General features: G+C 55.4%; 1 protein-coding gene across 2 annotated transcripts in view; it reads left to right on the top strand.

Moving 5' to 3' along the window:
- Window positions 1-524: 524 nt before the first annotated feature.
- RYR1 (ryanodine receptor 1) overlaps window positions 525-20,952 on the top strand; it is a 105,281-nt gene continuing 84,853 nt past the window's right edge. For both annotated transcript variants that reach the window (XM_045532097.1, XM_045532098.1), the window contains exons 1-23: window positions 525-569; window positions 5,456-5,575; window positions 6,205-6,309; window positions 7,320-7,394; window positions 7,480-7,558; window positions 7,832-7,944; window positions 8,279-8,372; window positions 9,580-9,673; window positions 9,803-9,877; window positions 10,310-10,466; window positions 10,571-10,735; window positions 12,351-12,472; window positions 12,938-13,133; window positions 14,885-15,020; window positions 15,102-15,197; window positions 15,283-15,401; window positions 16,094-16,227; window positions 16,621-16,862; window positions 17,410-17,602; window positions 17,840-18,056; window positions 19,327-19,431; window positions 19,659-19,762; window positions 20,082-20,165. In XM_045532097.1, the coding sequence (XP_045388053.1) occupies window positions 525-569; window positions 5,456-5,575; window positions 6,205-6,309; window positions 7,320-7,394; window positions 7,480-7,558; window positions 7,832-7,944; window positions 8,279-8,372; window positions 9,580-9,673; window positions 9,803-9,877; window positions 10,310-10,466; window positions 10,571-10,735; window positions 12,351-12,472; window positions 12,938-13,133; window positions 14,885-15,020; window positions 15,102-15,197; window positions 15,283-15,401; window positions 16,094-16,227; window positions 16,621-16,862; window positions 17,410-17,602; window positions 17,840-18,056; window positions 19,327-19,431; window positions 19,659-19,762; window positions 20,082-20,165 (2,870 nt within the window). The remainder of the gene's footprint in view (window positions 570-5,455; window positions 5,576-6,204; window positions 6,310-7,319; window positions 7,395-7,479; window positions 7,559-7,831; window positions 7,945-8,278; window positions 8,373-9,579; window positions 9,674-9,802; window positions 9,878-10,309; window positions 10,467-10,570; window positions 10,736-12,350; window positions 12,473-12,937; window positions 13,134-14,884; window positions 15,021-15,101; window positions 15,198-15,282; window positions 15,402-16,093; window positions 16,228-16,620; window positions 16,863-17,409; window positions 17,603-17,839; window positions 18,057-19,326; window positions 19,432-19,658; window positions 19,763-20,081; window positions 20,166-20,952) is intronic.

Here is a 20,952-nt window from a genome sequence, read left to right as displayed (position 1 = left end):
TGTCCAAGGTAATCCGAGGGAGTGGTAAGGCTGGGAATCAGGTCCAGACGATCTGGCTCAGAGTCCTTGTTCTTTATCACTATGTGTGGTGCTTTTTAAAGTCGAGAGACCTGGTGCTCCCAGCTCTGCGGTGTGACATCTAGCAAGAGCTTCCCCATTCAGAGCCTCAGTCTGCCCTCTGTGAAATGGGAGAATGATGGCACCTGGGAGTGGAGAAAGCGCAGCTACCTTCTAGACATTCCCCCTCCCATCCCAGCCCCGCCAGCACACCTAAAGCCCAGGTCTGGCTCTGTGGGAGGGGCTCCGGCGAAGGGGCGTGGCCTGGGCGTCCTGGCCCAATGGGAGCTGGGGGGCGGGGACCTCCTCTCATCTCTGTCCAGCACGCGTGTCCTCCTCGCAGTTCCATCTACCTCGCGGGTGCGTCCGGCGTCCCTAGAGGTCTCCGCCCCCAGCCCACCCGCCTAGCCTGCAGGCCCCCGCCCCTATTTCCCGACCTTAGCCCCGTCCCCTCGGGCCTCGACAGCATGGGTGACGCAGAAGGCGAGGACGAGGTCCAGTTCCTGAGGACGGTGCGTATCACCGGGTTGGGGGTCTCTGGGGCTATCTCTCGGGTCTCTTTGAGTGTCTCTCTCCCTCTGAATGTCTCTGTCCTGCTTGCTGGTGGTCTCTGAGACTCGAAATCTCTTCCTTTGTCACTTTGAGTGGCTGTCACTCTGTCTCTTTTAGTCTCCTCCACATTTCTCACCACAGAGAATGGGCAGGATTTGGGACAACAGAATGGGGAGGGGGATGTTCAGCCGCCATCTCGTTAGCGATGTGACAAGAGGGGCTACTGAGAGAACACCCCCCTCCCACCCCGCTGGAAGCAGGCACTTGGGGAAGGTGGTTCTAATTCCTGGGCTTAATTTAGCCATCCCCCCACCCCCACCCCAGCCCTAATTCTCTTCTTGCTCCAGACTCTGACCTATTTAATTCTTGGGAAGGGGGCTGGAGTGGGCCGGAGAACACAATTCCTTTCAACTTCCAGACCTTGAAATTCTCCTGGGAGTCCCTCCGGCTCTGGGTCTTTCTTTTCCCCTTGGTTTTGGGGAGGAGGATCAAATATGGCTGTGAGTGGTCTCTGAGGGTCTCTGGGTGGTGTCTCTCCCTATCTGTCTCTTTGGGTTGTCTCTGTGTCTCTGTCTCTCTCTCCATCTCGATCTCCCTTTCTCTGTCTCTGTCTTTGTCCCTTGGCTTCCGGCCCTGCGGGTTTCACTGTCTCTCCAGAGAGCTGGACATTTGAGTTGTCTCCCCGCATCTCTGATCTCCAGCTGGGGGCAGGGATGGGAATTGTAACAACAGGTGTCCCTCCCAGAATAGACCGCTTTTCTGGGGCCTGGGCAAGGGACAGGGAGGGGATAGGAGGGAGGAGGGGCTGCCATCTCCCAGTCCTTCCCACCTTCCCCTCCCAGTTGCAGGGTGTGGGGGTGTGAGCATGGGAGGGGCTGTCCTCTCCTCTGGGCTAGGTCTGCTGACCCCGCACTAGCCCCTCCCCTCCCCCTCTCCGGCCCTGGGGCCTTGCAGGAAATGCTGACACAGCATTCTGGCCCCAGAATAGGACCCTGGTGAGCTGGGTCTGGTTTCCTGGGAGGGAAGGACAAACAGCTGTGGTTGGTGGTGAAGGACATGGACAGCTGGGCGGGGGTTAGCTTCAGCCCAGACTCTCGGCCCAGCCCCAGCCCCTTAGCAGACACTATGGGTTGGGCCCTCCCTTCTTCAGCCCTAATAAGACCATGGCCATGGCCACCAGCCCCCGAGCAGACACTCTATGCCAGGCCCTGTGCCCAGGGCCTCAGCCTCCTGAGGCATCTAATTATATCCTCGCTGCCCTATCTTCTGAGGTAGGGCCCTATCTTTATCTCCCTGGGAGATTTGAGGGAAACCAAGGCCCGAGTGGTGAAATCACTCACCCAAGGTCAAGGCCAGGAAGTGGCATCTCTAGATACCCCTGGGGCCCAGCCCTTCTGCATTCACCAGAGAAAAACTGGTTCCAGACTTGCCAAGGTAGCCAGTGTCAGGGTTCCGGAGGCCTGGCCCTGGCATCTCTTGGCCCCAGACTGGGTCTGTGTTTCTGAATACTGTCTAGGTCATGTGGTGGTTTTCTCCAACTTTTTGGATGACTTCCCACCAGTAAGAAACATATTTTATATTGCAACCCAGCAATGCACATATGCATGACATTATAAAAAAATCAACTTTTTTGAAGCATAATTGACATGCAATAAACTGTACCCATTTTAGGTGTTATAGTTCAATGAGTTTTGACAAATTGTACACACCCACATAACCACCAGCGTGATGGAGGCTGACGTCCTGACGTCCCCTCTTGCTCTTTGTAGTAATGGCCACGGTCACCTGCTTTATATCATGACCTATTCCATTAGTCACTTCTAGTGTTTCATCTGCAATATTTGCTCACTTGTCTTTCTTCTTTTGCTCAGTGTAATATATTTTGACATTCATCGTATAGAGGTATTAAGAGTTCGGTCCTTTTTGTTCCTGAGTAGTATTCCACCATGTGACTACACTGCAATCTGTTTATCTGTTCACCTGCTGATGGACATTTGGGCTGTCTCCAATTTTTTCTATTACAGACAACCCCTGTGACCATTCACACACACCTATTTTTAACCGAAACTCGTTTCATAAATTGTAGATAGCCCCTAAAGCATGATGGGCGTGTTGTTGGTATTTTCTGTTCTTGCTCTATTTTATTTCATTTTTTAAGCATGGTGGCCATGGCCCCCCCCAAACTGATTTCATTTCCTTTTGGTGGGTGTCGACCTCTGGCCTGCCCAGTTTGGGCTTTCTCAAAGCCTGGTTCAGGTCGGGACCTCCTGGGGGCTGGTTAACAGTGCAGATTCCCTGCTGACCGCAGAGCCACTGAGTCAGGCCCTTGGGGGTGGGGGGACTGGAGCAGCTAGGGGCTGCACTTTTAACCAGACCCCCAGTCCCCCCACCTTCATTCGGATGCAGGAAAAGTTGGAGCATCATCAGTGGCATCATGACCCTATCTCTGGTTTACGACCTGACTTTGCCCACGTACTTGCTTCCTAATTTTGGGCAAGTGATTTTTATTTTTCCCTCTGAGCCTCAATTTCTTCATCTGGAAAATGGGGACAAAAATACATACAATAAAGATTCAAGATACTGCCATGCAAGTATCTCTCTGACCCCATCTCCTGCCTCCCTGCCCCTCAATTGTCCCGCCACCAGCCGTTCTCCCTTGCTTTTCCTCCAACACTGTCTCCAGCCACAGCCTGCCCCTCTTCCTGGAACATTCCTCCCTTGATTCCTTGTCATTATGTGGACAAGGCTCAGCTCAAATGTCACCTCCTTGGTGTCACCTCTCAGTTGTCACTTCACCCCCTCACTGATGTCATCCCTACCCCAAAGCCACTCTCTTACATCACCTTGGGGTATTTTTTCCATAACACCTATCACTGACATTAAAATTACATATTTATTCATCTGTTTATTGCCTGTCATCACCCCAGATTTCAGCTCCCCAGGGCAGGGCAGGGACTGTGGTCTGCGTCGTTCACTGCTCTGTATCCAGTGCCTAGAACCGTGCCTGGCACATAGCAGGTGCTCAGTGTCTGTTAAATGAACGGAAAGCCTCAGAGCATAAGGCCTGGTACCCAGTAAGTGCTTAATAAATGCAAGCTATATGATTACTACGAATACACAAGTGACCAGCCTATGCCAGCGTGTCAGGGTTAGGGGTTACAGGAAAGAGCAGTCCTGGGGGCTCCTGCCATTGGGTCACGCCTCTCTCCCTCCTGCGACTCCCAGGCTGCGTGGACAGACTGAGGGCTGTCTGTGTGGGTCAAAGCCCAGGCCGGGAACATGTCTGTGCAATATGCTTTGGAAGGCTGGAGGCTGTGTGACCTCAGGCAGGACACAACCTTCTTGAAGCTGTCTCCTGCACCGTACAAAGGAGTAACCACTGCCTCACTCAGTGGTTCAGAGCCAGAGTCTCCATGATGTTTGACTGGGACTCCTGCCAGTAGCAATGTTGCGCTCCTGCCCCCTGTGCACTTGTATTAGTTATAAATGTGAGATAAGGGCTGCCATAGTAATATGCTAAGAGGTGGTCTAGTGTTCTAAGAGCATCGTGTATAGATCTGCAACACTGAGATTCAAATCCCAGCCATGCCATATACCAGCTGTGTGGCCTTGGGCAAGTCACTTCACCTCTTTGGGCCTCAGTTTCCTACCATTTACATAACAGGGCTTACCTCCTAGGATTATTGTGAGGATTAAGTGAGTTAATACATGTTAACTTCTTGGAAGGAGACCCAGGGCACAGAAAATACTTTTATTTTATTTAAAATTTTAATTTATAATCTTGAGGCCGGGCACGGTGACTCACGCCCGTAATCCTAGCACTCTGGGAGGCTGAGGCGGGAGGATCACTTGAGCTCGGGAGTTTGAGGTTGCAATGAGCTGTGATGACACCACTGCACTCCAGCTGGGGCGACAGAGTGAGACTCTGTCAAAAAATAAACAAAACAAAATAAAATTTTAATTTATAATCTTGAAATAATTTCCAATTTACAGAAAATTTGCAAGATTAGCTTGAGAACTCCTGTGCAGCTTTCATTTTCCCCAAATGTTAAGATTTTGCTACATGTGTTTTATCTTTTTTTCTCTGCCTCCTATATATTTTTTTCCACAAACTGTTTGAGAGTAAGCTGAATATGTGATGCCCTCAAACCCCAAATACTTCAATGCATGTTTCCTAAAAATCCAAGGGCAGTCTCTCCCCAAACCACAGCATAGTTATGAAAATCAGAAAATTCAGTGTGGATTTGAACCCGTCATGTAATTCACAGTCCTTTCTCGGCTTTGCGTGATCGTCTCGATACTGTGCCTTATGGCATCTGCCCTCCACCCGGGATCCAGTCTGGGCCCTCATTTTGCATTCAGGCGCCATTAGAAAGCACTCTATAAATAAATATAAAAATAGCACTCTATTATTAAAACAACACGCAAAAGAGAGAACTTAGAGAAAGATGAGCTTAAAATGCAGTTTTGCTTGCCTTTGAAGGAGGGATTCATATTTTCCACCCTCCAGTGGATCACCTTGCAGATCTTGGGAGGCCTCTGGAGCCAGCTGGACTTGGGTTCAAATCCCAGCTTCTCCTGTTACCAACTGTGTGGCCTTAGCCAATCGATGTCCCCCTTTGAGCCTCAGTGTCCCCATTTTAAAACTAGGATGACGCAGGCTCCTATCCCATGGGGATGTTAGGAGTAGGTGGTAGAGGGCTCAGCCCTGCCCCTGGCTGGTGCGGGTGGGTGTTATTCGTGGCTGCCTTTTTCATAAGGACAAGGGTCGGGGGAGTGGCCTGTGCTATGTCTGTGGTGTTTGGGACAGGCCCCACCTGAGACCCTTAACCCTTGGTCCCCGCAGGACGACGAGGTGGTCCTGCAGTGCAGCGCCACCGTGCTCAAGGAGCAGCTCAAGCTCTGCCTGGCCGCCGAGGGCTTCGGGAACCGCCTCTGCTTCCTGGAACCCACCAGCAACGCCCAGGTCCGCGCGGGAGGGAGGGGCCTGGGGGAAGGGGGTCCAAAGAGGGGTCTGGGAGTCTGAAAGGGGGTGCTGACAGGAGGGAAAGTGGGGAGGGCGCTAAGGGAGACAGGGGCCAGAGGTCGGAGGTAGGTAGGGGTGGAGGTCTGAGGACAGAGGGGCAGGGGCCTGGAGAGAGCCCTGTGCACAGGGAGGTGTGGGAGGCCAGGTGGGGCCGCTGATCTAGAGCTTTCTTTGGAAGGTGTCTGGGGGTGCAGAAAGCCTTGGGTCCAAGAGTCAGGTGCCTGAGAGTCTAGAAGGAGGGGCTGGGGGCGGGGTCTCAGGAGGGAAGGACAGGGGTCAGAGGGAGGGGCTTAGGACTTTGGCTCCAAGGAGGAGGGGACCTGGTTGTTTTAGGGGGGCGGGACTGGGCCTGAGATGGGAGGACCTAGGGCTTAGTGTTGAGGGAAGAGGCACAGGAGAGCTTTCCTGTGACTTTGGTGTGGATTCAGTGTGTCTGAGGGGGGTGACAGAGGCCAGGGGCTTCTTGTTGCGTTGGGGCAGGGTCTGGGTGTCTCAGGAGTGTGGGGAGGGGGTGTGCCAGGGCATAGTGCTGGGGGTCTTCAGGCCCCCCCTGACATCTCCCCACCCAGAATGTGCCCCCCGATCTGGCCATCTGCTGCTTCATCCTGGAGCAGTCCCTGTCTGTCCGAGCCCTGCAGGAGATGCTGGCCAACACGGTGGAGGCCGGCGTGGAGGTGAGGCTCCCACCCAGGGCCGGGCGCGGAGGCAGGGGCGGTGCGGGGACCTGGGGTCGTTCACCATCTGCTCTTCTTCCTCTCTCTGCCCTGCCCCGCAGGCCCTCAATTTGGATAAGTGGGTAGGTCTGGCCTTGGGTGTCACCTGTCCTTCCAACCTCCTGACCCCAGGCCTGCCTCTCAGGCCCACATCCTGCACACGGGGGCTGGGGGTCCTCCCCACCCCAGTTGTCAGGGGCTGTGGAGCCCAGAACAGGCCAGGCAGGCAGGAAGGAAGCGGTGGGGGCTCAGCCCCCTGCCTGCACCTTTCTCCTCCTTGCCATCCTTTCCCCCACCCTGATCCCAGCTCCTCTCCGCATGGGACCACTCCCCTCACCTCCCCCATCCCAAGCGTGGGTCCCCTCCGCTGCAGGAGTGGGTCCGCCATGTGATCACTTGGCCCCATCACATGGCCCCCCAGAGCATGGGCGTGTGAGAGGCGAGATGGGAGGCATGATGCCATCGCGCAGTGGGGTGTGCCCCACCCCCACGGCCGAGTCTCCCTGTGCTCGGGAGGGGTGGTCGCCTCATCACTATGAGCGATGTTCACATATTGAGCGACTGCTAGGCCTGTACCAGGGCACACCGACTGCAGCTCAGCAGTGTTGGGACAGGTTGAGCAGGGGGCACTGCGGTCCATGGGACACGAGATACTGGGGCTTCCCTCATAGTCTGCAGGAAACTGGAAGATGGGTTTATCCTTCCTGAGTGATTTTGGGGCCTGATCAACATGATGAAGGAGGCAGGGAGGACAGAGTGGCCTTTTTAGAGACACAGTCCCTGTTTCCATGGACAGGGAAACTGAGGCAGAGAATCTGTTGAGAGCCTGAGCTGAGGCTTCCTTACCTCCAGCCCCAAGCACGGTATTTTACGGGGAGCATATTCCCACCTGTGACTAGGCCAGACCTCATGGGGGCCTCGAGAGTCTGGAGAGGGGTCTGTGCTTATTCTGTGCCCTCCCTCCCTCGCAGTCATCCCAGGGCGGGGGACACAGGACGCTCCTGTACGGCCATGCCATCCTGCTCCGGCATGCACACAGCCGCATGGTGAGTGCGTGGGCGAGGGGCTGTGGGTGGGGGCAGGGCGTGCAGTGCCTGGCAGAGGAGGGCTGACCTCCCCCTACAACCCTAGTACCTGAGCTGCCTCACCACCTCCCGTTCCATGACTGACAAGCTGGCCTTCGACGTGGGACTGCAGGAGGATGCCACAGGTGCAGGGGCTGGAGGGGCAGGGCTGTGATGGGGACCCTGAGGTATTCTGGGGACAGACCTGAGACTGCCCTGGGGGCAGAAATGAGGGCTTTGGGGTGGAGAGTCTGGGCACATTCTGGACAGGGAGACCCGGGCAAGCATGGGGTGGCGCTCTAGGCAGAGAGTCTGAGGGCAGGAATGGGGACCTGATAGGCAGAGAGCTGGTGGCAGTGATAGAGTTATGGGCTAAGGGCCTGGAGGCTCAGTGGCTGGGATCACGCCCCCACCCACAGGAGAGGCCTGCTGGTGGACGATGCACCCGGCCTCCAAGCAGAGGTCCGAAGGAGAAAAGGTCCGTGTGGGCGATGACCTCATCCTTGTCAGTGTCTCCTCTGAGCGCTACCTGGTGAGCAGTCCCACCCCATCTCGGCTCCTACTGCCCCCAGGGCTGGGGGCGCACGGGATGGGCCCCGTCTCCTCATCACTGATTTGCCTAGCTGGTCTCCCACCCCCAAGGCCCTGACTCCCAATTTCCAGTGTCCTGACCTCTGACATCCAATTTTCTGATTTCTGATCCCCCATTTCTGATTCTACCTTGGTTTTCTGATCTGTGACCTCTGATTTTCTGTCTCCCACCTGCTGGTTTCCTGGCATCCACCTCTGATTTCTGGCCTCCGACTCCGGGACTCTTGCCTACCCCTCCCAACCATCTCTGACCACCACGTCCTGCCTGCCGCCAGCACCTGTCGACAGCCAGCGGGGAGCTCCAGGTCGATGCCTCCTTCATGCAGACACTGTGGAACATGAACCCCATCTGCTCTCGCTGCGAAGAGGGTGAGGGTCCAGACTTTTGCTCCCTAAACTGAGACCCCCAAACAGACCCTCAATGTTGCCCCTCAGGCATGCCCAAACTGAGCCTTGGAACCTTAGACCCCAAACCTAGATCTCCAAATGAGGGCCCTCACATTCAGTTCTCCAACTGCCCCCAAATCCAGAACCCCAGAGCTCAGACCTCCAAACCCAAAACTCAATATCAAACTCCCAGACTCAGACACCAAAATATTAAGCCCCAAAATCTCGAATGACAAATTCAGGTCCTAGAGGTCAGACCCCTAAACTCAGATCCAAAGCTTAGAACATTCAATTTAGAGTTTACACCTCAGACAATAAGCACAGTCTGAGACCTCAGCCTCCCAAGACCAGATCCCCAAATTAAAACCTCAGATCCCTAAACCAAGACCCCAAACTTCAGCCCATCAGCCTCAGACTTACAAAATTTAACTTGAAATATCAAAAAAATGAAACCCCTGAAATCAAACTCCCAATTCAGATGCCCATGCTAAGACTCCAAAGCATGACCCCAAAACTCTGACCCCAACTCTCTCACCCAAAACTTCCAGTCCTAAACTAGACCAAGTTGAGACTCAAACCTCAGACAGTTTTTGATCTCAAAACTCAGACCCATTAACTTCTAACTACAAAGTTTAGATCTCGCCTAACTCATACCCCAAAGCTCAGACTTCCAAACAATAGCCATGAGATTATAACCTCAGACCCCAAACCTCAGATTCCAGCTTCCAACCTCCAAAATCAATAATCAGAATTCAGGCCCTGATCCCAGAACCCAACTTCAGACCCAACCATCACACCTCTAAACCCAGACCCCAAACCTCGGAGTCCTGGAACTCAGACCCCAACACCAGTGAACATTAGACCTAAACCTCTGACCCAACCTTAAAAATCCAAACTCAAAACCTTAAACCACAGGCCCACAAACCCCCAACCTCAGCCCTGCATACCCAGATCCCTAAATTTAGGCCCCCCGCTTCAGATCCCAAATCTTATATCCCCACTTGAAGCCTCAGACTTGGCCCATATCTCAGACCCTGCAACTCATACCCCGAAACTCAGACCTCCAACTGCAAAGCCCAAAATCCAGCCCCAGCCTCCCACAGGGGAGGAGAAGAATCCCCGATTCCACCCTGGCCGCTGGGCCTTCCTGGGGCTGTAGCCTCACAGTGACCACCTTGCTCCTCTCCAGGCTACGTGACAGGGGGCCATGTCCTCCGCCTCTTCCACGGACACATGGATGAGTGTCTGACCATTTCCCCTGCTGACAGTGATGACCAGCGCAGGTTTGGGCTGGGGACAGGAGAGCCTGGGGTCTAGGGATAGAGGTGGAGGGGGGCTGGGACTCCATGTGTGGGTTAAGGACCAGATTCTGAGGGACCGAACCCTGACCCCACTCTCTCCTGTGTCCCCAGACTTGTCTACTACGAGGGCGGAGCCGTGTGTACCCACGCCCGCTCCCTCTGGAGGCTGGAGCCATTGAGAATCAGGTGGGCAGGGGGAGCTGGGGTGGGGCTCAGGCCTCTGGGATCGGGAAGGAAGATCTGAGGAAGAGATTGGAGGGTCTTGAGGGAAAGTCTGGGGCTCCCAAGAGAGAGGAAGGTCCTCAGGGACCCTGGAGTCTTGGAGGAAAAGAACGTGGCGGGGGGTGTTTCTGAGGGAGAGATGAGCAGGGGGTCCTGAGTAAACTAGGGGCAGAGTAGGGCCCTGGAAAAACTGGGGCGCTGGAGACATCTGGGGAGCCCTGTGGAAGCTGTTGAGGACCTGAGAGAGGATTGGGGTTCCTGAGGGAGGAGTGGATTTGGAGGTCATGAGGAAGGTTTGGGGAACCCTGGAAGAGAATTGGGGGCCTGGACCAAGACTGTGGTGCCCATGGGAGGACTGAGGGGTCCTCTGACTCCCCTTGCCCTCACCCTCCACAGCTGGAGTGGGAGCCACCTTCGCTGGGGCCAGCCACTTCGGATCCGGCATGTCACCACCGGGCGGTACCTGGCGCTCACTGAGGACCAGGGCCTGGTGGTGGTTGACGCCAGCAAGGCCCACACCAAGGCCACCTCCTTCTGCTTCCGCATCTCCAAGGTCGGTGGGGTTCGGGGTGCCCTCCCTCACCTGGAGCCCTGGATCTGGCCCCAGCCTGCATTCTGCAGACAGAAGGGGCTGACCTCTGTCCCCTTCCCCTGCAGGAAAAGTTGGATGTGGCCCCCAAGCGGGACGTGGAGGGCATGGGCCCCCCTGAGATCAAGTACGGGGAGTCACTGTGCTTTGTGCAGCATGTGGCCTCGGGCCTGTGGCTCACTTATGCCGCCCCGGACCCCAAGGCCCTGCGGCTCGGCGTGCTCAAGAAGAAGGTGGGCCTGGCAGGGGAAGGTGTGAGGGTGCAGGCAGCGACAAGAAGGGTGCTGGGGTCACACATCAGCCTTCGGGAGTTTGAGGATGGGACTGAGAGAAAGACAGAGACTGGGAGGGAAACTGAGACTGAGACAGGAAAAAAGAAAGAGGGATATATACATAGAGAAAAACAGAGACAGGAAAAGGCAGAAACAAAGAGGCATGGAAACAGAAACATAGAGAAAAATAGAGGCAGAGAGACAGAGACAGAGAGAGAAAAAGACAGATAGTGATCGACTGAGAATAACTTTCAGCAAACCATTATTAAACCCCCAGTTGTTCTGGATGTGTGTGTAGAAAAATATAGAGACCTGTTCCCTGCTCTCTCAGTACTCAGTGAATAAACTGCCTTTAAGGAATACATACTTTCACAACTGAGGCATGGGAAAGCTACTTTTGACAGAAGGAACAGCATGTGCAAAGGTCCTGAGGTTGGCCTGAGCTTGGCTTGTTGCAATAACAGAAAGAAGACCCATTGTGGCTGGAACAGGGTGAGCAAGGGGCGAATAGTGGGAGGTGAGGACAGAGAGGGGATGAGAACAGGTGGTCTTGTTTTTATCCTGGGTGAGATGGAGCCACAAGAGAGTGTTGAGCAGGGCATGGAATTGACCTGACTCAGGGTCGCAGAGTCCCTAGGCTGCCTGTGGGAACAGACTGGGGGGTGGGGGGACAGAGCTGGAGCAGGGAGACCAGAGAGGAGGCTGCTGCAAATGGGAAATGGCAGGGGACAGGGCCAGGGTGCAGACTGTGGAGTGGGGAAAGGTCACAGATTCTGGTTGGATTTTGAGGGTGGAGCCAACAGGATCTGCTGACAGATTGACTATGGGGTGAGAGAGAGGGAGGGGCTGAGGATGATGGCACAATTTTTGCCCTGTGCAACTGGAAGGATGGAAGTGCCATCAACTGAATCAGGGGACAGTGAATGTCAGCTCGGAAGGACAGGGATCTTGGGTTTTACTCCCAGTGCCTAGAACAGAGCCACTCGCTAAGGACTTGCTGAGCGGCTGAGTGGGAAGCCCAGGGAAGTAGCATTTGCAAAAAGCAGGGCTTGTAGATACATGAGCCGAGGATGTAGAGACCAGGCCTGGGCCAGAGAGGGACACGTGGGAGTCGCCAGCAGGTGGATGGTATTTGCAGCCGCGGACTGGACCAAGCCCTGGGGAGGTCAGCGTGGGGTGAAGCTGGCAGCCGTGATGGTCTCACCTCACTGAAAGGTGGTCCGGCATTCTGTCTCGGACATGCTAAGTTTGGGGTGCTGTTAGAGCTTTCTGGGGGGGGAGATGCTAAGTCAGTAGTAGGTACAGGTGGAGAGTGTCTGGCCTGGAGACAGGCAAGGTGGACAGAGACAGAGAAGGAGAGACAGAGAGATGAAGACAGACACAAACAGAGAGAGGGACAGAGAGGAGAAAGAATGAAAGACAGAGGAGACAGCTGCAAGGGACAGAAAGACGGGGGCTTGGCAGAGAGATTCTAGGGAGTGGGGGCAGCTGTGTGACTAAAATCTGGGCAGAAGTCTGAGGGGCATGGCCCTGGGCAGCTGGTCCCCCTCCTGACCTCTGTCCCCTCCACTCCCAGGCCATGCTGCACCAGGAAGGCCACATGGACGACGCACTGTCGCTTACCCGCTGCCAGCAGGAGGAGTCCCAGGCTGCCCGCATGATCCACAGCACTGCCGGCCTGTACAACCAGTTCATCAAGTAGGGGCCTGGCCCTCTGCCCAGGGGACCCCCATGCTCCTGGCGTTCCTACCCCAGCCCCTTTCATCTCTGCTTGACAGCGCAGCCCTAGCATACACATGAACCCTAACCTCTAAACTCCTGACCTCTATAGATTTGACCCTCAATCTGACCTTGACAACTATAACTTTAACCTCATATTCCTGATCATCACCTGCCTTTCACACCCCTGACACCGACCTTTCACCCCTGACACCCAGACTCTGACCCTGGACCTCCCCAGCCCTGACTCCTGCTTCCCTGAGCCCCTGTGCTTACACAGGGGCAGTCCCAACCCCAGCTCTGTCCTTGGCCACCATGTGACCCCCGGCCAATGCCTTTCTCTCTCTGCGGCTAAGTCTCCCCGGGTGTGTCTGTGGAAGTCCTGTGAGGGTGGCGTGGGGACAGCGCTCTCAGCCCGGCCTGACAGCTGCGCGGTCCCCGTAGGGGCCTTGACAGCTTCAGCGGGAAGCCACGGGGCTCGGGGCCACCGGCTGGCACGGCGCTGCCCATCGAGGGCGTCATCTTGAGCCTGCAGGACCTCATCGTCTACTTTGAGCCACCCTCGGAGGAGCTGCAGCACGAGGAGAAGCAGAGCAAGCTGCGCAGCCTGCGCAACCGCCAGAGCCTCTTCCAGGAGGAGGTGGGGCCAAGGCGAGGGGCGGGGCCTGCAGCGAGGGGGCGGAGCCCGACGGGCGGGGCCGCGGCGCTGGGCGGGGCAGGGCCTGAGGGACCTGGGGAAGTCGGGTTTGCGAGGGGGCGGGGTGGGGCAGGTGGAGGAGCCGAGGAAGGACCTTGGCCTCTGCGATCGTAGGAGGCGGGGCCAGGGGAGGGCCTGCGTTGGTGGGCGTGGCCTGTGGGGGTGGGGCAGGCGCACGGCGGAGCAGGAGGTGGTGGCTGAGAAAGGGATGGAACTAGAGAGATGAGGGCGGGGCCGTGTGACGCTCAGGGCCAAGGCTAGGCCTGGGGAGGGGAGGCCCGGGCGAGAAAAGTCAGAGAATGGGCGGGGTGTGGCTGAAAAGTCAGAGAATGGGCGGGGTGTGGCAGTGTCCGCGGGGGCGGGGCCTGCGGGGTGCGAGGACGGGGCCAGAGTTAGGTCTTTGGTGGGAAGAGATGAGGGCAGAGAGGTGACAAGGGCCAGGCCATGGTGAGGACTTTGGTTTTAGGAGCCACAGGAGAGTTAGGTTTTCTAAAGTCACAACTAGTTAGTGGCAGAGCCAGTCTGTGTGACTTCAACTTGGTTGTGCTTTCTACATGATGCCCACGTCTCGTACTAGTGATACAGGCCCCAGGAGATAGATGCAGTTGTCACAGCAGCACTATTTGTAACAGCCTAAAACTGGAAACAGCCCACATGTCCACCAACACTAGAATGGATCTATAAATGTGGCATATTCGTACAGTGGAATAGTACTCAGCAGTGAAAATGCAAATGAAAACAAACTGCCACCACATGCAATAATGTGCTTGAATCTTAAAACAGTTTTCCCTTGGTATGATGGGGGGATTGGTTCCAGGATCCCCCTCAGATACCCAAAAGTGCAGAAGCTCAAGTTCCTTATATAAAATGGCACAATATTTGCATATAACCTGTGCGCATCCTCCTGCATACTTTAAATCATCTCTAGATTATTTATGATACCTAATACAATGTAAGACTATGTAAATAGTTGTTTTGGTGTATTTTTAAATTTGTATTTTCTAATCATTTTTTTCCTAATATTCTTGATCTGTGGTTGGTTGAATCCTTGAATGGGGACCTGCCAACATGGAGAGTCAACTGTATTCAGCAAAATAATCCATGTATTATATAAAAGAATCTTATTACATACCCCAAGTTCAAAAGGAGGAAAAACTCACCTAGACTGTTGATTGACACATACATAGGTGATAAAAACAGAAAAGCAAGAAAGGGCTTTCTATAAAAGTCAGGACAGTGGTTATTCCTAGCAGGGAGGGCTGTGTGACCAGGGGGCATCCAGACGGCTTCTGAGTGGCTGGCAAGGTTCTCTCTCTTGCCCCCTGGTTACACAGGTGTTCTTTAGATTCGTGAATTTTTTTTTTTATTTCACTATTTAAAAGGCTCCCAAGTGTCGTGCTGAAATGCTGTCTAGCATTCCTAAGTGCAAGAAGGCTGTGATTCGCTTTACTGAGAAAATACATTTAGATAAGCTTCATTCAGGCATGAGTTATAGTGCTGTTGACCATGAATTTAATGTTAATGAATCAACGATATATATTAAAAGTATCTTTAAACAGAAACACATAAAAAAAGATTGGTTGACAAAAATTCTGTGACCAGAGACTCACAGGAACTTGCTGTAGTTGCCCTAGGAGCAATGGTTCAGTATTTGACAATTCAGGATTCATAGTGACTTGTTTTCCCTGCCCCAGGGGATGCTCTCCCTGGTCCTGAATTGCATTGACCGCCTAAATGTCTACACCACCGCTGCCCACTTTGCTGAATTTGCGGGGGAGGAGGCAGCTGAGTCCTGGAAGGAGATTGTGAATCTGCTCTATGAACTCCTGGGTAAGGGGCCCTGGTCCTGACTCCCCTGAGAGCACCCCGGATCCCCAGTCCCATTGGGTCTGACCCCTCTGCCACCCTCAGCCTCTCTGATCCGCGGCAATCGTACCAACTGTGCCCTCTTCTCCACGAACTTGGACTGGCTGGTCAGCAAACTGGATCGGTTGGAGGCCTCGTCTGGTAGGAGAGCCTGGGAGAGTGGGCCAGGGGTGGGGGGGAGTGGAGGGCCACGGCCACCTCGCCTCTCACTCTGGCGCCCGGGCAGGCATCCTGGAGGTGCTGTACTGTGTCCTGATTGAGAGTCCCGAGGTCTTGAACATCATCCAGGAGAACCACATCAAGTCCATCATCTCCCTCCTGGACAAGCATGGGAGGAACCACAAGGTTGGCCCTGACCCCTGACTTCTTGTCCCCTGAATTCTGAACTCTGACCTCTCCCCAGGGCCCCAGAACTCTGTTCACTTCCTCCCTCCCCTCCTCCATCTCATCTCTTGCCTCCCACTGGCTTCTGTCTTGACACACGGGTCTCAAACTCAGGGCTCTTGCATTGATTCTACGCCACAGATGTGCTGCATTGGATCTCTGAAATGTTTTTAAAATTTTCCAATTTTATAGCCTTTAGATGGCCTGCATATATACTCTGCAGTCTGCTACAGTCCCACAAGTTCCTACTACACTAGTTCTAACCACTTTACAAAGTTACCTTATCTGCCTGGCCCCCAAAGACACAAGTTCGCAACCCCTGCTGATCTAAAATCTCATCTGGGTTCCTGTGTCCCACTAGTCCCTTCACTCTACCCTCTGCCCTCTTACCTCACTACTCCAATATCTCCTTTCGTACATTACTGACACCTTATCCCAGCCCATGTGACCCCCCAGCCTCTCACCAGACCTTCCTCTTTGACCCCTGACCTTTCTCTGTGATCCCTGACCTTCCACTTTCACCTCCTCCTCTCAGTCAAAATGTCCATATCCCATCCTGATGCACCGTCCTTTCCTTCTGGCTTCCCTCCCTGGTCCTTCATAGACCCCCACCCCCACCTGACACTCCCTTGACCTCTGGCCTTAACCTCCAGGTCCTGGATGTGCTATGCTCCCTGTGTGTGTGCAATGGCGTGGCTGTGCGCTCCAACCAAGATCTCATTACTGAGAACTTGCTCCCTGGCCGTGAGCTTCTGCTGCAGACAGACCTCATCAACTATGTCACCAGGTCGGGCCCCTGACCCCTGGCCCCAGGACTCAAACCTCTGAGTCCTCTCCCCGACTCTGGGGCTCCACGTCCAGCTGATGTCCCTTCCTGCACCTCCCACCCAAGGTTACGCCCTGTCCTCATGGACGTCTACACAGACCCCGCTCACCTGGGCTCCCCACGCCTCTGGTCCTCTCCCTGGCTCTGTCTCTGCCTTGTCTGTTTCTTCCCCTCCCCTGCTCCCCCCGCCGTCTGTGTTTTCTCTTTTTGTCTTTTCCTGTCTTCCATCTCCTCCTCCCTGTCTCTCCTCCACCTCTCTCTTCTCCGTCTGTCTTTGGATGTCTCTGTGCCCCCCACCCCAGCTTTCCTCTCCGTCATCCCCCTCACCCCGCTCCCGTCTCGTCTCTCCCGTAGCATCCGCCCCAACATCTTTGTGGGCCGAGCGGACGGCTCCACGCAGTACGGCAAATGGTACTTTGAGGTGATGGTGGACGAGGTGGTTCCATTTCTGACAGCTCAGGCCACCCACCTGCGGGTGGGCTGGGCCCTCACCGAGGGCTACAGCCCCTATCCCGGGGGCGGCGAGGGCTGGGGCGGCAACGGGGTCGGCGATGACCTCTACTCCTACGGCTTTGACGGGCTGCATCTCTGGACAGGTACCAGGACCCTTCCAGGGTACCCTCACCCCTGACCATGAACCTCCTAGTTTCTAAGACTCTGACCACACACCTCGGGGGGGCCCGGGATCCTGACCTCCAGAAGAGGCCAAATTTGACCTCTTATTCCTCATTTCCCAAGACCCTAACCCTAGAGCTTCCAGAACCCCGGCCCTGATCTGTTTCCTTATAACCTCCAGAACTCTGACCCCAGAGGAGGTATGACCTTTGAAACTAGAGATCCCAGAGGACTGCCCAGATTATTGTGACCTCTGATTTTTGACTTCTGATCCCAAAAGTTCCAGAATCCTGACTCCAGGAGGACTTTAATCTCTGATTCCACAGCACTGGAGACCCTAACCTCAGGGTAACCCTGGCCTCTGCCCCTCATTTCCGAGCTGCAGGACCATCCATGGGAACACTTGCCCTTAGGGTCTCCAGGATCTAGTTCCCACAAGGATTCTCCAATATCTGTCCCTTGTCTCTGGATGTCATTGGTTTCATGGGACCTCTGACCTCTGACCCCTCCTTGGTGACCCCGGTGCAGGACACGTGGCACGCCCAGTGACTTCCCCAGGGCAGCACCTCCTGGCCCCTGAGGACGTGGTCAGCTGCTGCCTGGACCTCAGCGTGCCATCCATCTCCTTCCGCATCAACGGCTGTCCCGTGCAGGGTGTCTTCGAGGCCTTCAACCTCGACGGGCTCTTCTTCCCTGTCGTCAGCTTCTCGGCTGGTGTCAAGTGAGGACTTCCCCCCGCCCCACTTCCAGGCCCCAGACCTGGGGCTGACCCCAAACAGCTTCTCTAATAACTCCACGGCCTACTATGAGGCCAGGACCCAGCAGCCTACCGAGACTGACTGGTGACCTCAGGTCTCTCCAGAACTTTCCATTGAACCCAGGATTGCTCCCATGTGCCCCACTGACCACAGACTGTCCCCTGTAATCCCCTCACTGGGATCCTTGCTCTCTCTCCCAGGGTGCGGTTCCTCCTTGGTGGCCGCCATGGTGAATTCAAGTTCCTCCCGCCACCTGGCTATGCCCCATGCCACGAGGCTGTGCTCCCTCGAGAGCGGCTCCATCTTGAACCCATCAAGGAGTATCGACGGGAGGGGCCCCGGGGGCCTCACCTGGTGGGCCCCAGTCGCTGCCTCTCACACACGGACTTTGTGCCCTGCCCTGTGGACACTGTCCAGGTACCGCCTGCCCTGCAAGGGTCTTCTGGGGAGGCGGGATCTCTTAGGGTCAGAGAGGTGGGGAGCTGGGTGGAAGCTGGGAACCTCGTTGTTTAACAGGTGGAGAAACTGAGGCACAGAGGAGGCAAAGGATTCTGTCAAGGCAGAGTCTCAGTTTCAGGGAGTCCTCACCACTGCCCCATAAAGAAAGGACTGTTGTTGCCCCAGTTTACAGTTGAGGAAAGCGAGGTCCAGAGAGGTTAAGCAGTCTGTGCAAGTCACACAGCGGATCGGAACCGGGTGGTGTGGTTCCGAAGCCAGCGGTCCCACCCACTGCGGTCTCTGGGGCAGCCCTTCTGTGCCAGGCCCTCACGCTCATATCCCAACCTGAGCTTCCCTGTCCCCTCCAAGCACATCCCCACAGGAGGGAGTGGACGCTGTGTTTCAATGCCTGACAGCAAGGGTTTGGTTTCCAGTCACGTGATCTTGGGCTGGGACTTTGTCTCCCTGTGCCTCAGTTTCCTTATCTGTGAGGCAAAGGGGGTAACAATGTGACCTGTCCCATAGCATTACAGGGAAGATTAGGTGGATTAGTGTATTTGAAGGGCTTAACGCAGTCCTGGGTAAATAGTAGGCACTCAATACAGTGACTGGTCACTGGTAGCAGTGATATTATCTCAGAGGTGACCTCCCCATCCCCCTGTCCCCAGGCCAGAGCGCTGGGCCCTGTCCTGGATGCTTCCGCTCCCCCCAGCTGTCCATTCGGCCTCCTGGACACCCCTGTCACCCCCTTTTCTCCTCCCACGGCCCACCCCAGTCCAAACCATCGTTATCTCTCACCTGCAGAACGCCAATACCACCAATATTTATTAGGCACCTACTGTGTGCCAGGCATTTATATAAGTTACATAACACTTAGTAGTTTACATAAATGATTTCGCTGAATCCTTCTGAGGTAGGTACTGTGAGTTAAGTATTGTTACGATTCTCATTACTCAGAGAAGGCAGAGACTCCTCCCCCGAGCCTCTCCTCTGAGGCTGGGGCTGGGGACTCGGTGGAGACTGAGGCAGCCCTGGGCCCTGCCCTCAGGGAGCTCCCAGTCCACAGAGGGAGGCAGATAATTCCTTAATTCTGACAATTCTGACAATGCTAAGTCCTCCCTCATCTGCTAAATCTTCTGTAATCAACATGGTGCCAGGGCGAGGGATGGGGAGCAGGGCTGGGGGTATCGGGAAAGGGGGTGCTGGCGGAGCCTGTCCAGGGACCTCATGTATGTCCCTCTGCCCCCAGATTGTCCTGCCTCCCCATCTGGAGCGCATTCGGGAGAAGCTGGCGGAGAACATCCACGAACTCTGGGCGCTGACTCGCATCGAGCAGGGCTGGACCTACGGCCCGGTGAGGGCTGCCTGCAGCACAAGGGAGGCAGGCTAGACTTGCAGTGGGACGAGTGAGAACAGCTCACTGGCAGGGAGGGGTGGGTGTTGCGGGGAGGGACTTCAGGGCACCAGGGGGTTCTTGGGCTGCAGGTGGCAGAACTAGGGGTTGGAGGTCAGGGGTCACAGTCTGGGAGTGCTGGGGGAAGGGAAGGGGAACCCAAAGAGTTGAGCCCAGGGCTTTTCCAGGTTCGGGATGACAACAAGAGGCTGCACCCGTGTCTTGTGGACTTCCACAGCCTGCCAGAGCCCGAGAGGAATTACAACCTGCAGATGTCGGGGGAGACGCTCAAGTGAGGGGTGCAGGGGAGCCGGGCCAGCTGACTGCTGGTGGGGAGGGAGACAGAGACAGAGAGAGAAGGTTGGGGTTGGGGACAGGGATTGTGACACAGGAACAGATAGAGAGTGAGAAGGAGAGACAGAGGCAGGAGAGAGACAGTCAGCAAGAAACAGATGTCAGAAAGTCGGAGGTCAAGACCCAGAGAGATGGGGACAGGCCCCTGGAGGGCAGGAGGTGTGGACAGAGCTAGAGACCCGGGGGCTGAGGGGAGGAGCAGGGGCAGGGAGCTCCGAAGCATGTGACCTGTCACCGCTGGTCCCCCTGTTCCCCAGGACCCTGCTGGCACTGGGCTGCCACGTGGGCATGGCGGACGAGAAGGCGGAGGACAACCTGAAGAAGACAAAACTCCCTAAGACGTGAGTGTGGCCGGATGGGTCCTGAGGCGGGTAGACTGCAGGGCTGGGGGTGCCATGCTGAGGGCTGGGGAGGTCGATGGGTTTTGTGCGGAGGCTGAGGTCAGAGACGAAGGGGCGGTGGGTTAGGGTGAAGGTCGTAGGGTCAGGGGTCAGGGCTCTGGGGTCAAAGGTGAGTGTCCAGGACTGAGGAGTTAGGAGTTCCAGGGAGAGCGTGGGTGTGAGGCCAGGACCCAGGGCCAGGGGCTGCCGTGGAGTCAGGAAGAAGAGAAAGCAGACGCCACATCTCCACGCTAGGGGCAAGAGGTCAGTGGTAAAAGGGGAGAATCTATAGATCTCTGGGATTTTGAGGAAGGGATCCTAAAATTATAGGTGAGAGGTCACAGATCCTGAGTTCAGAGGTCAGGGACTCCAAAGCCAGGAGTCTGGGAGTGACAGGGCCTGAGGTCGGAAGTAAGAAGTCTCAAGGTTCGTGGTGAGGGATCACGAAGTTCCAGGGATAGAGTCAGGGCTCCCAAAATCCAGATGAAGGAGTCACAGAGGCCAGAGGTCAGTGATGTCAAAGCCCTTGCCAGGGTCACAGGGTCCTGGGGTCAGAGGTCAGGGATCTCAAAGCTTATTCTAGGAAATCATAGGACTGTGATATTAGAGATCAAAGGTCAGAAATTCCAAAGCTCGGGGCTAAGGATCCTGGGATCCTGGGGTCAAGGGTCAGAAGTCAGGGATCTCGTGGCACAGAGCCCAGAAGCAGAGGTGAAGGCCATACCCTGCGGGCCTCCTGCCACACCTG

Source organism: Lemur catta, chromosome 19 (assembly GCF_020740605.2).
Source record: "Lemur catta isolate mLemCat1 chromosome 19, mLemCat1.pri, whole genome shotgun sequence".
NCBI lineage: Eukaryota > Metazoa > Chordata > Mammalia > Primates > Lemuridae > Lemur > Lemur catta.
The sequence above is the reverse complement of the archived record's forward strand: the minus strand, read 5'-3'. Positions and strand labels throughout refer to the sequence as shown.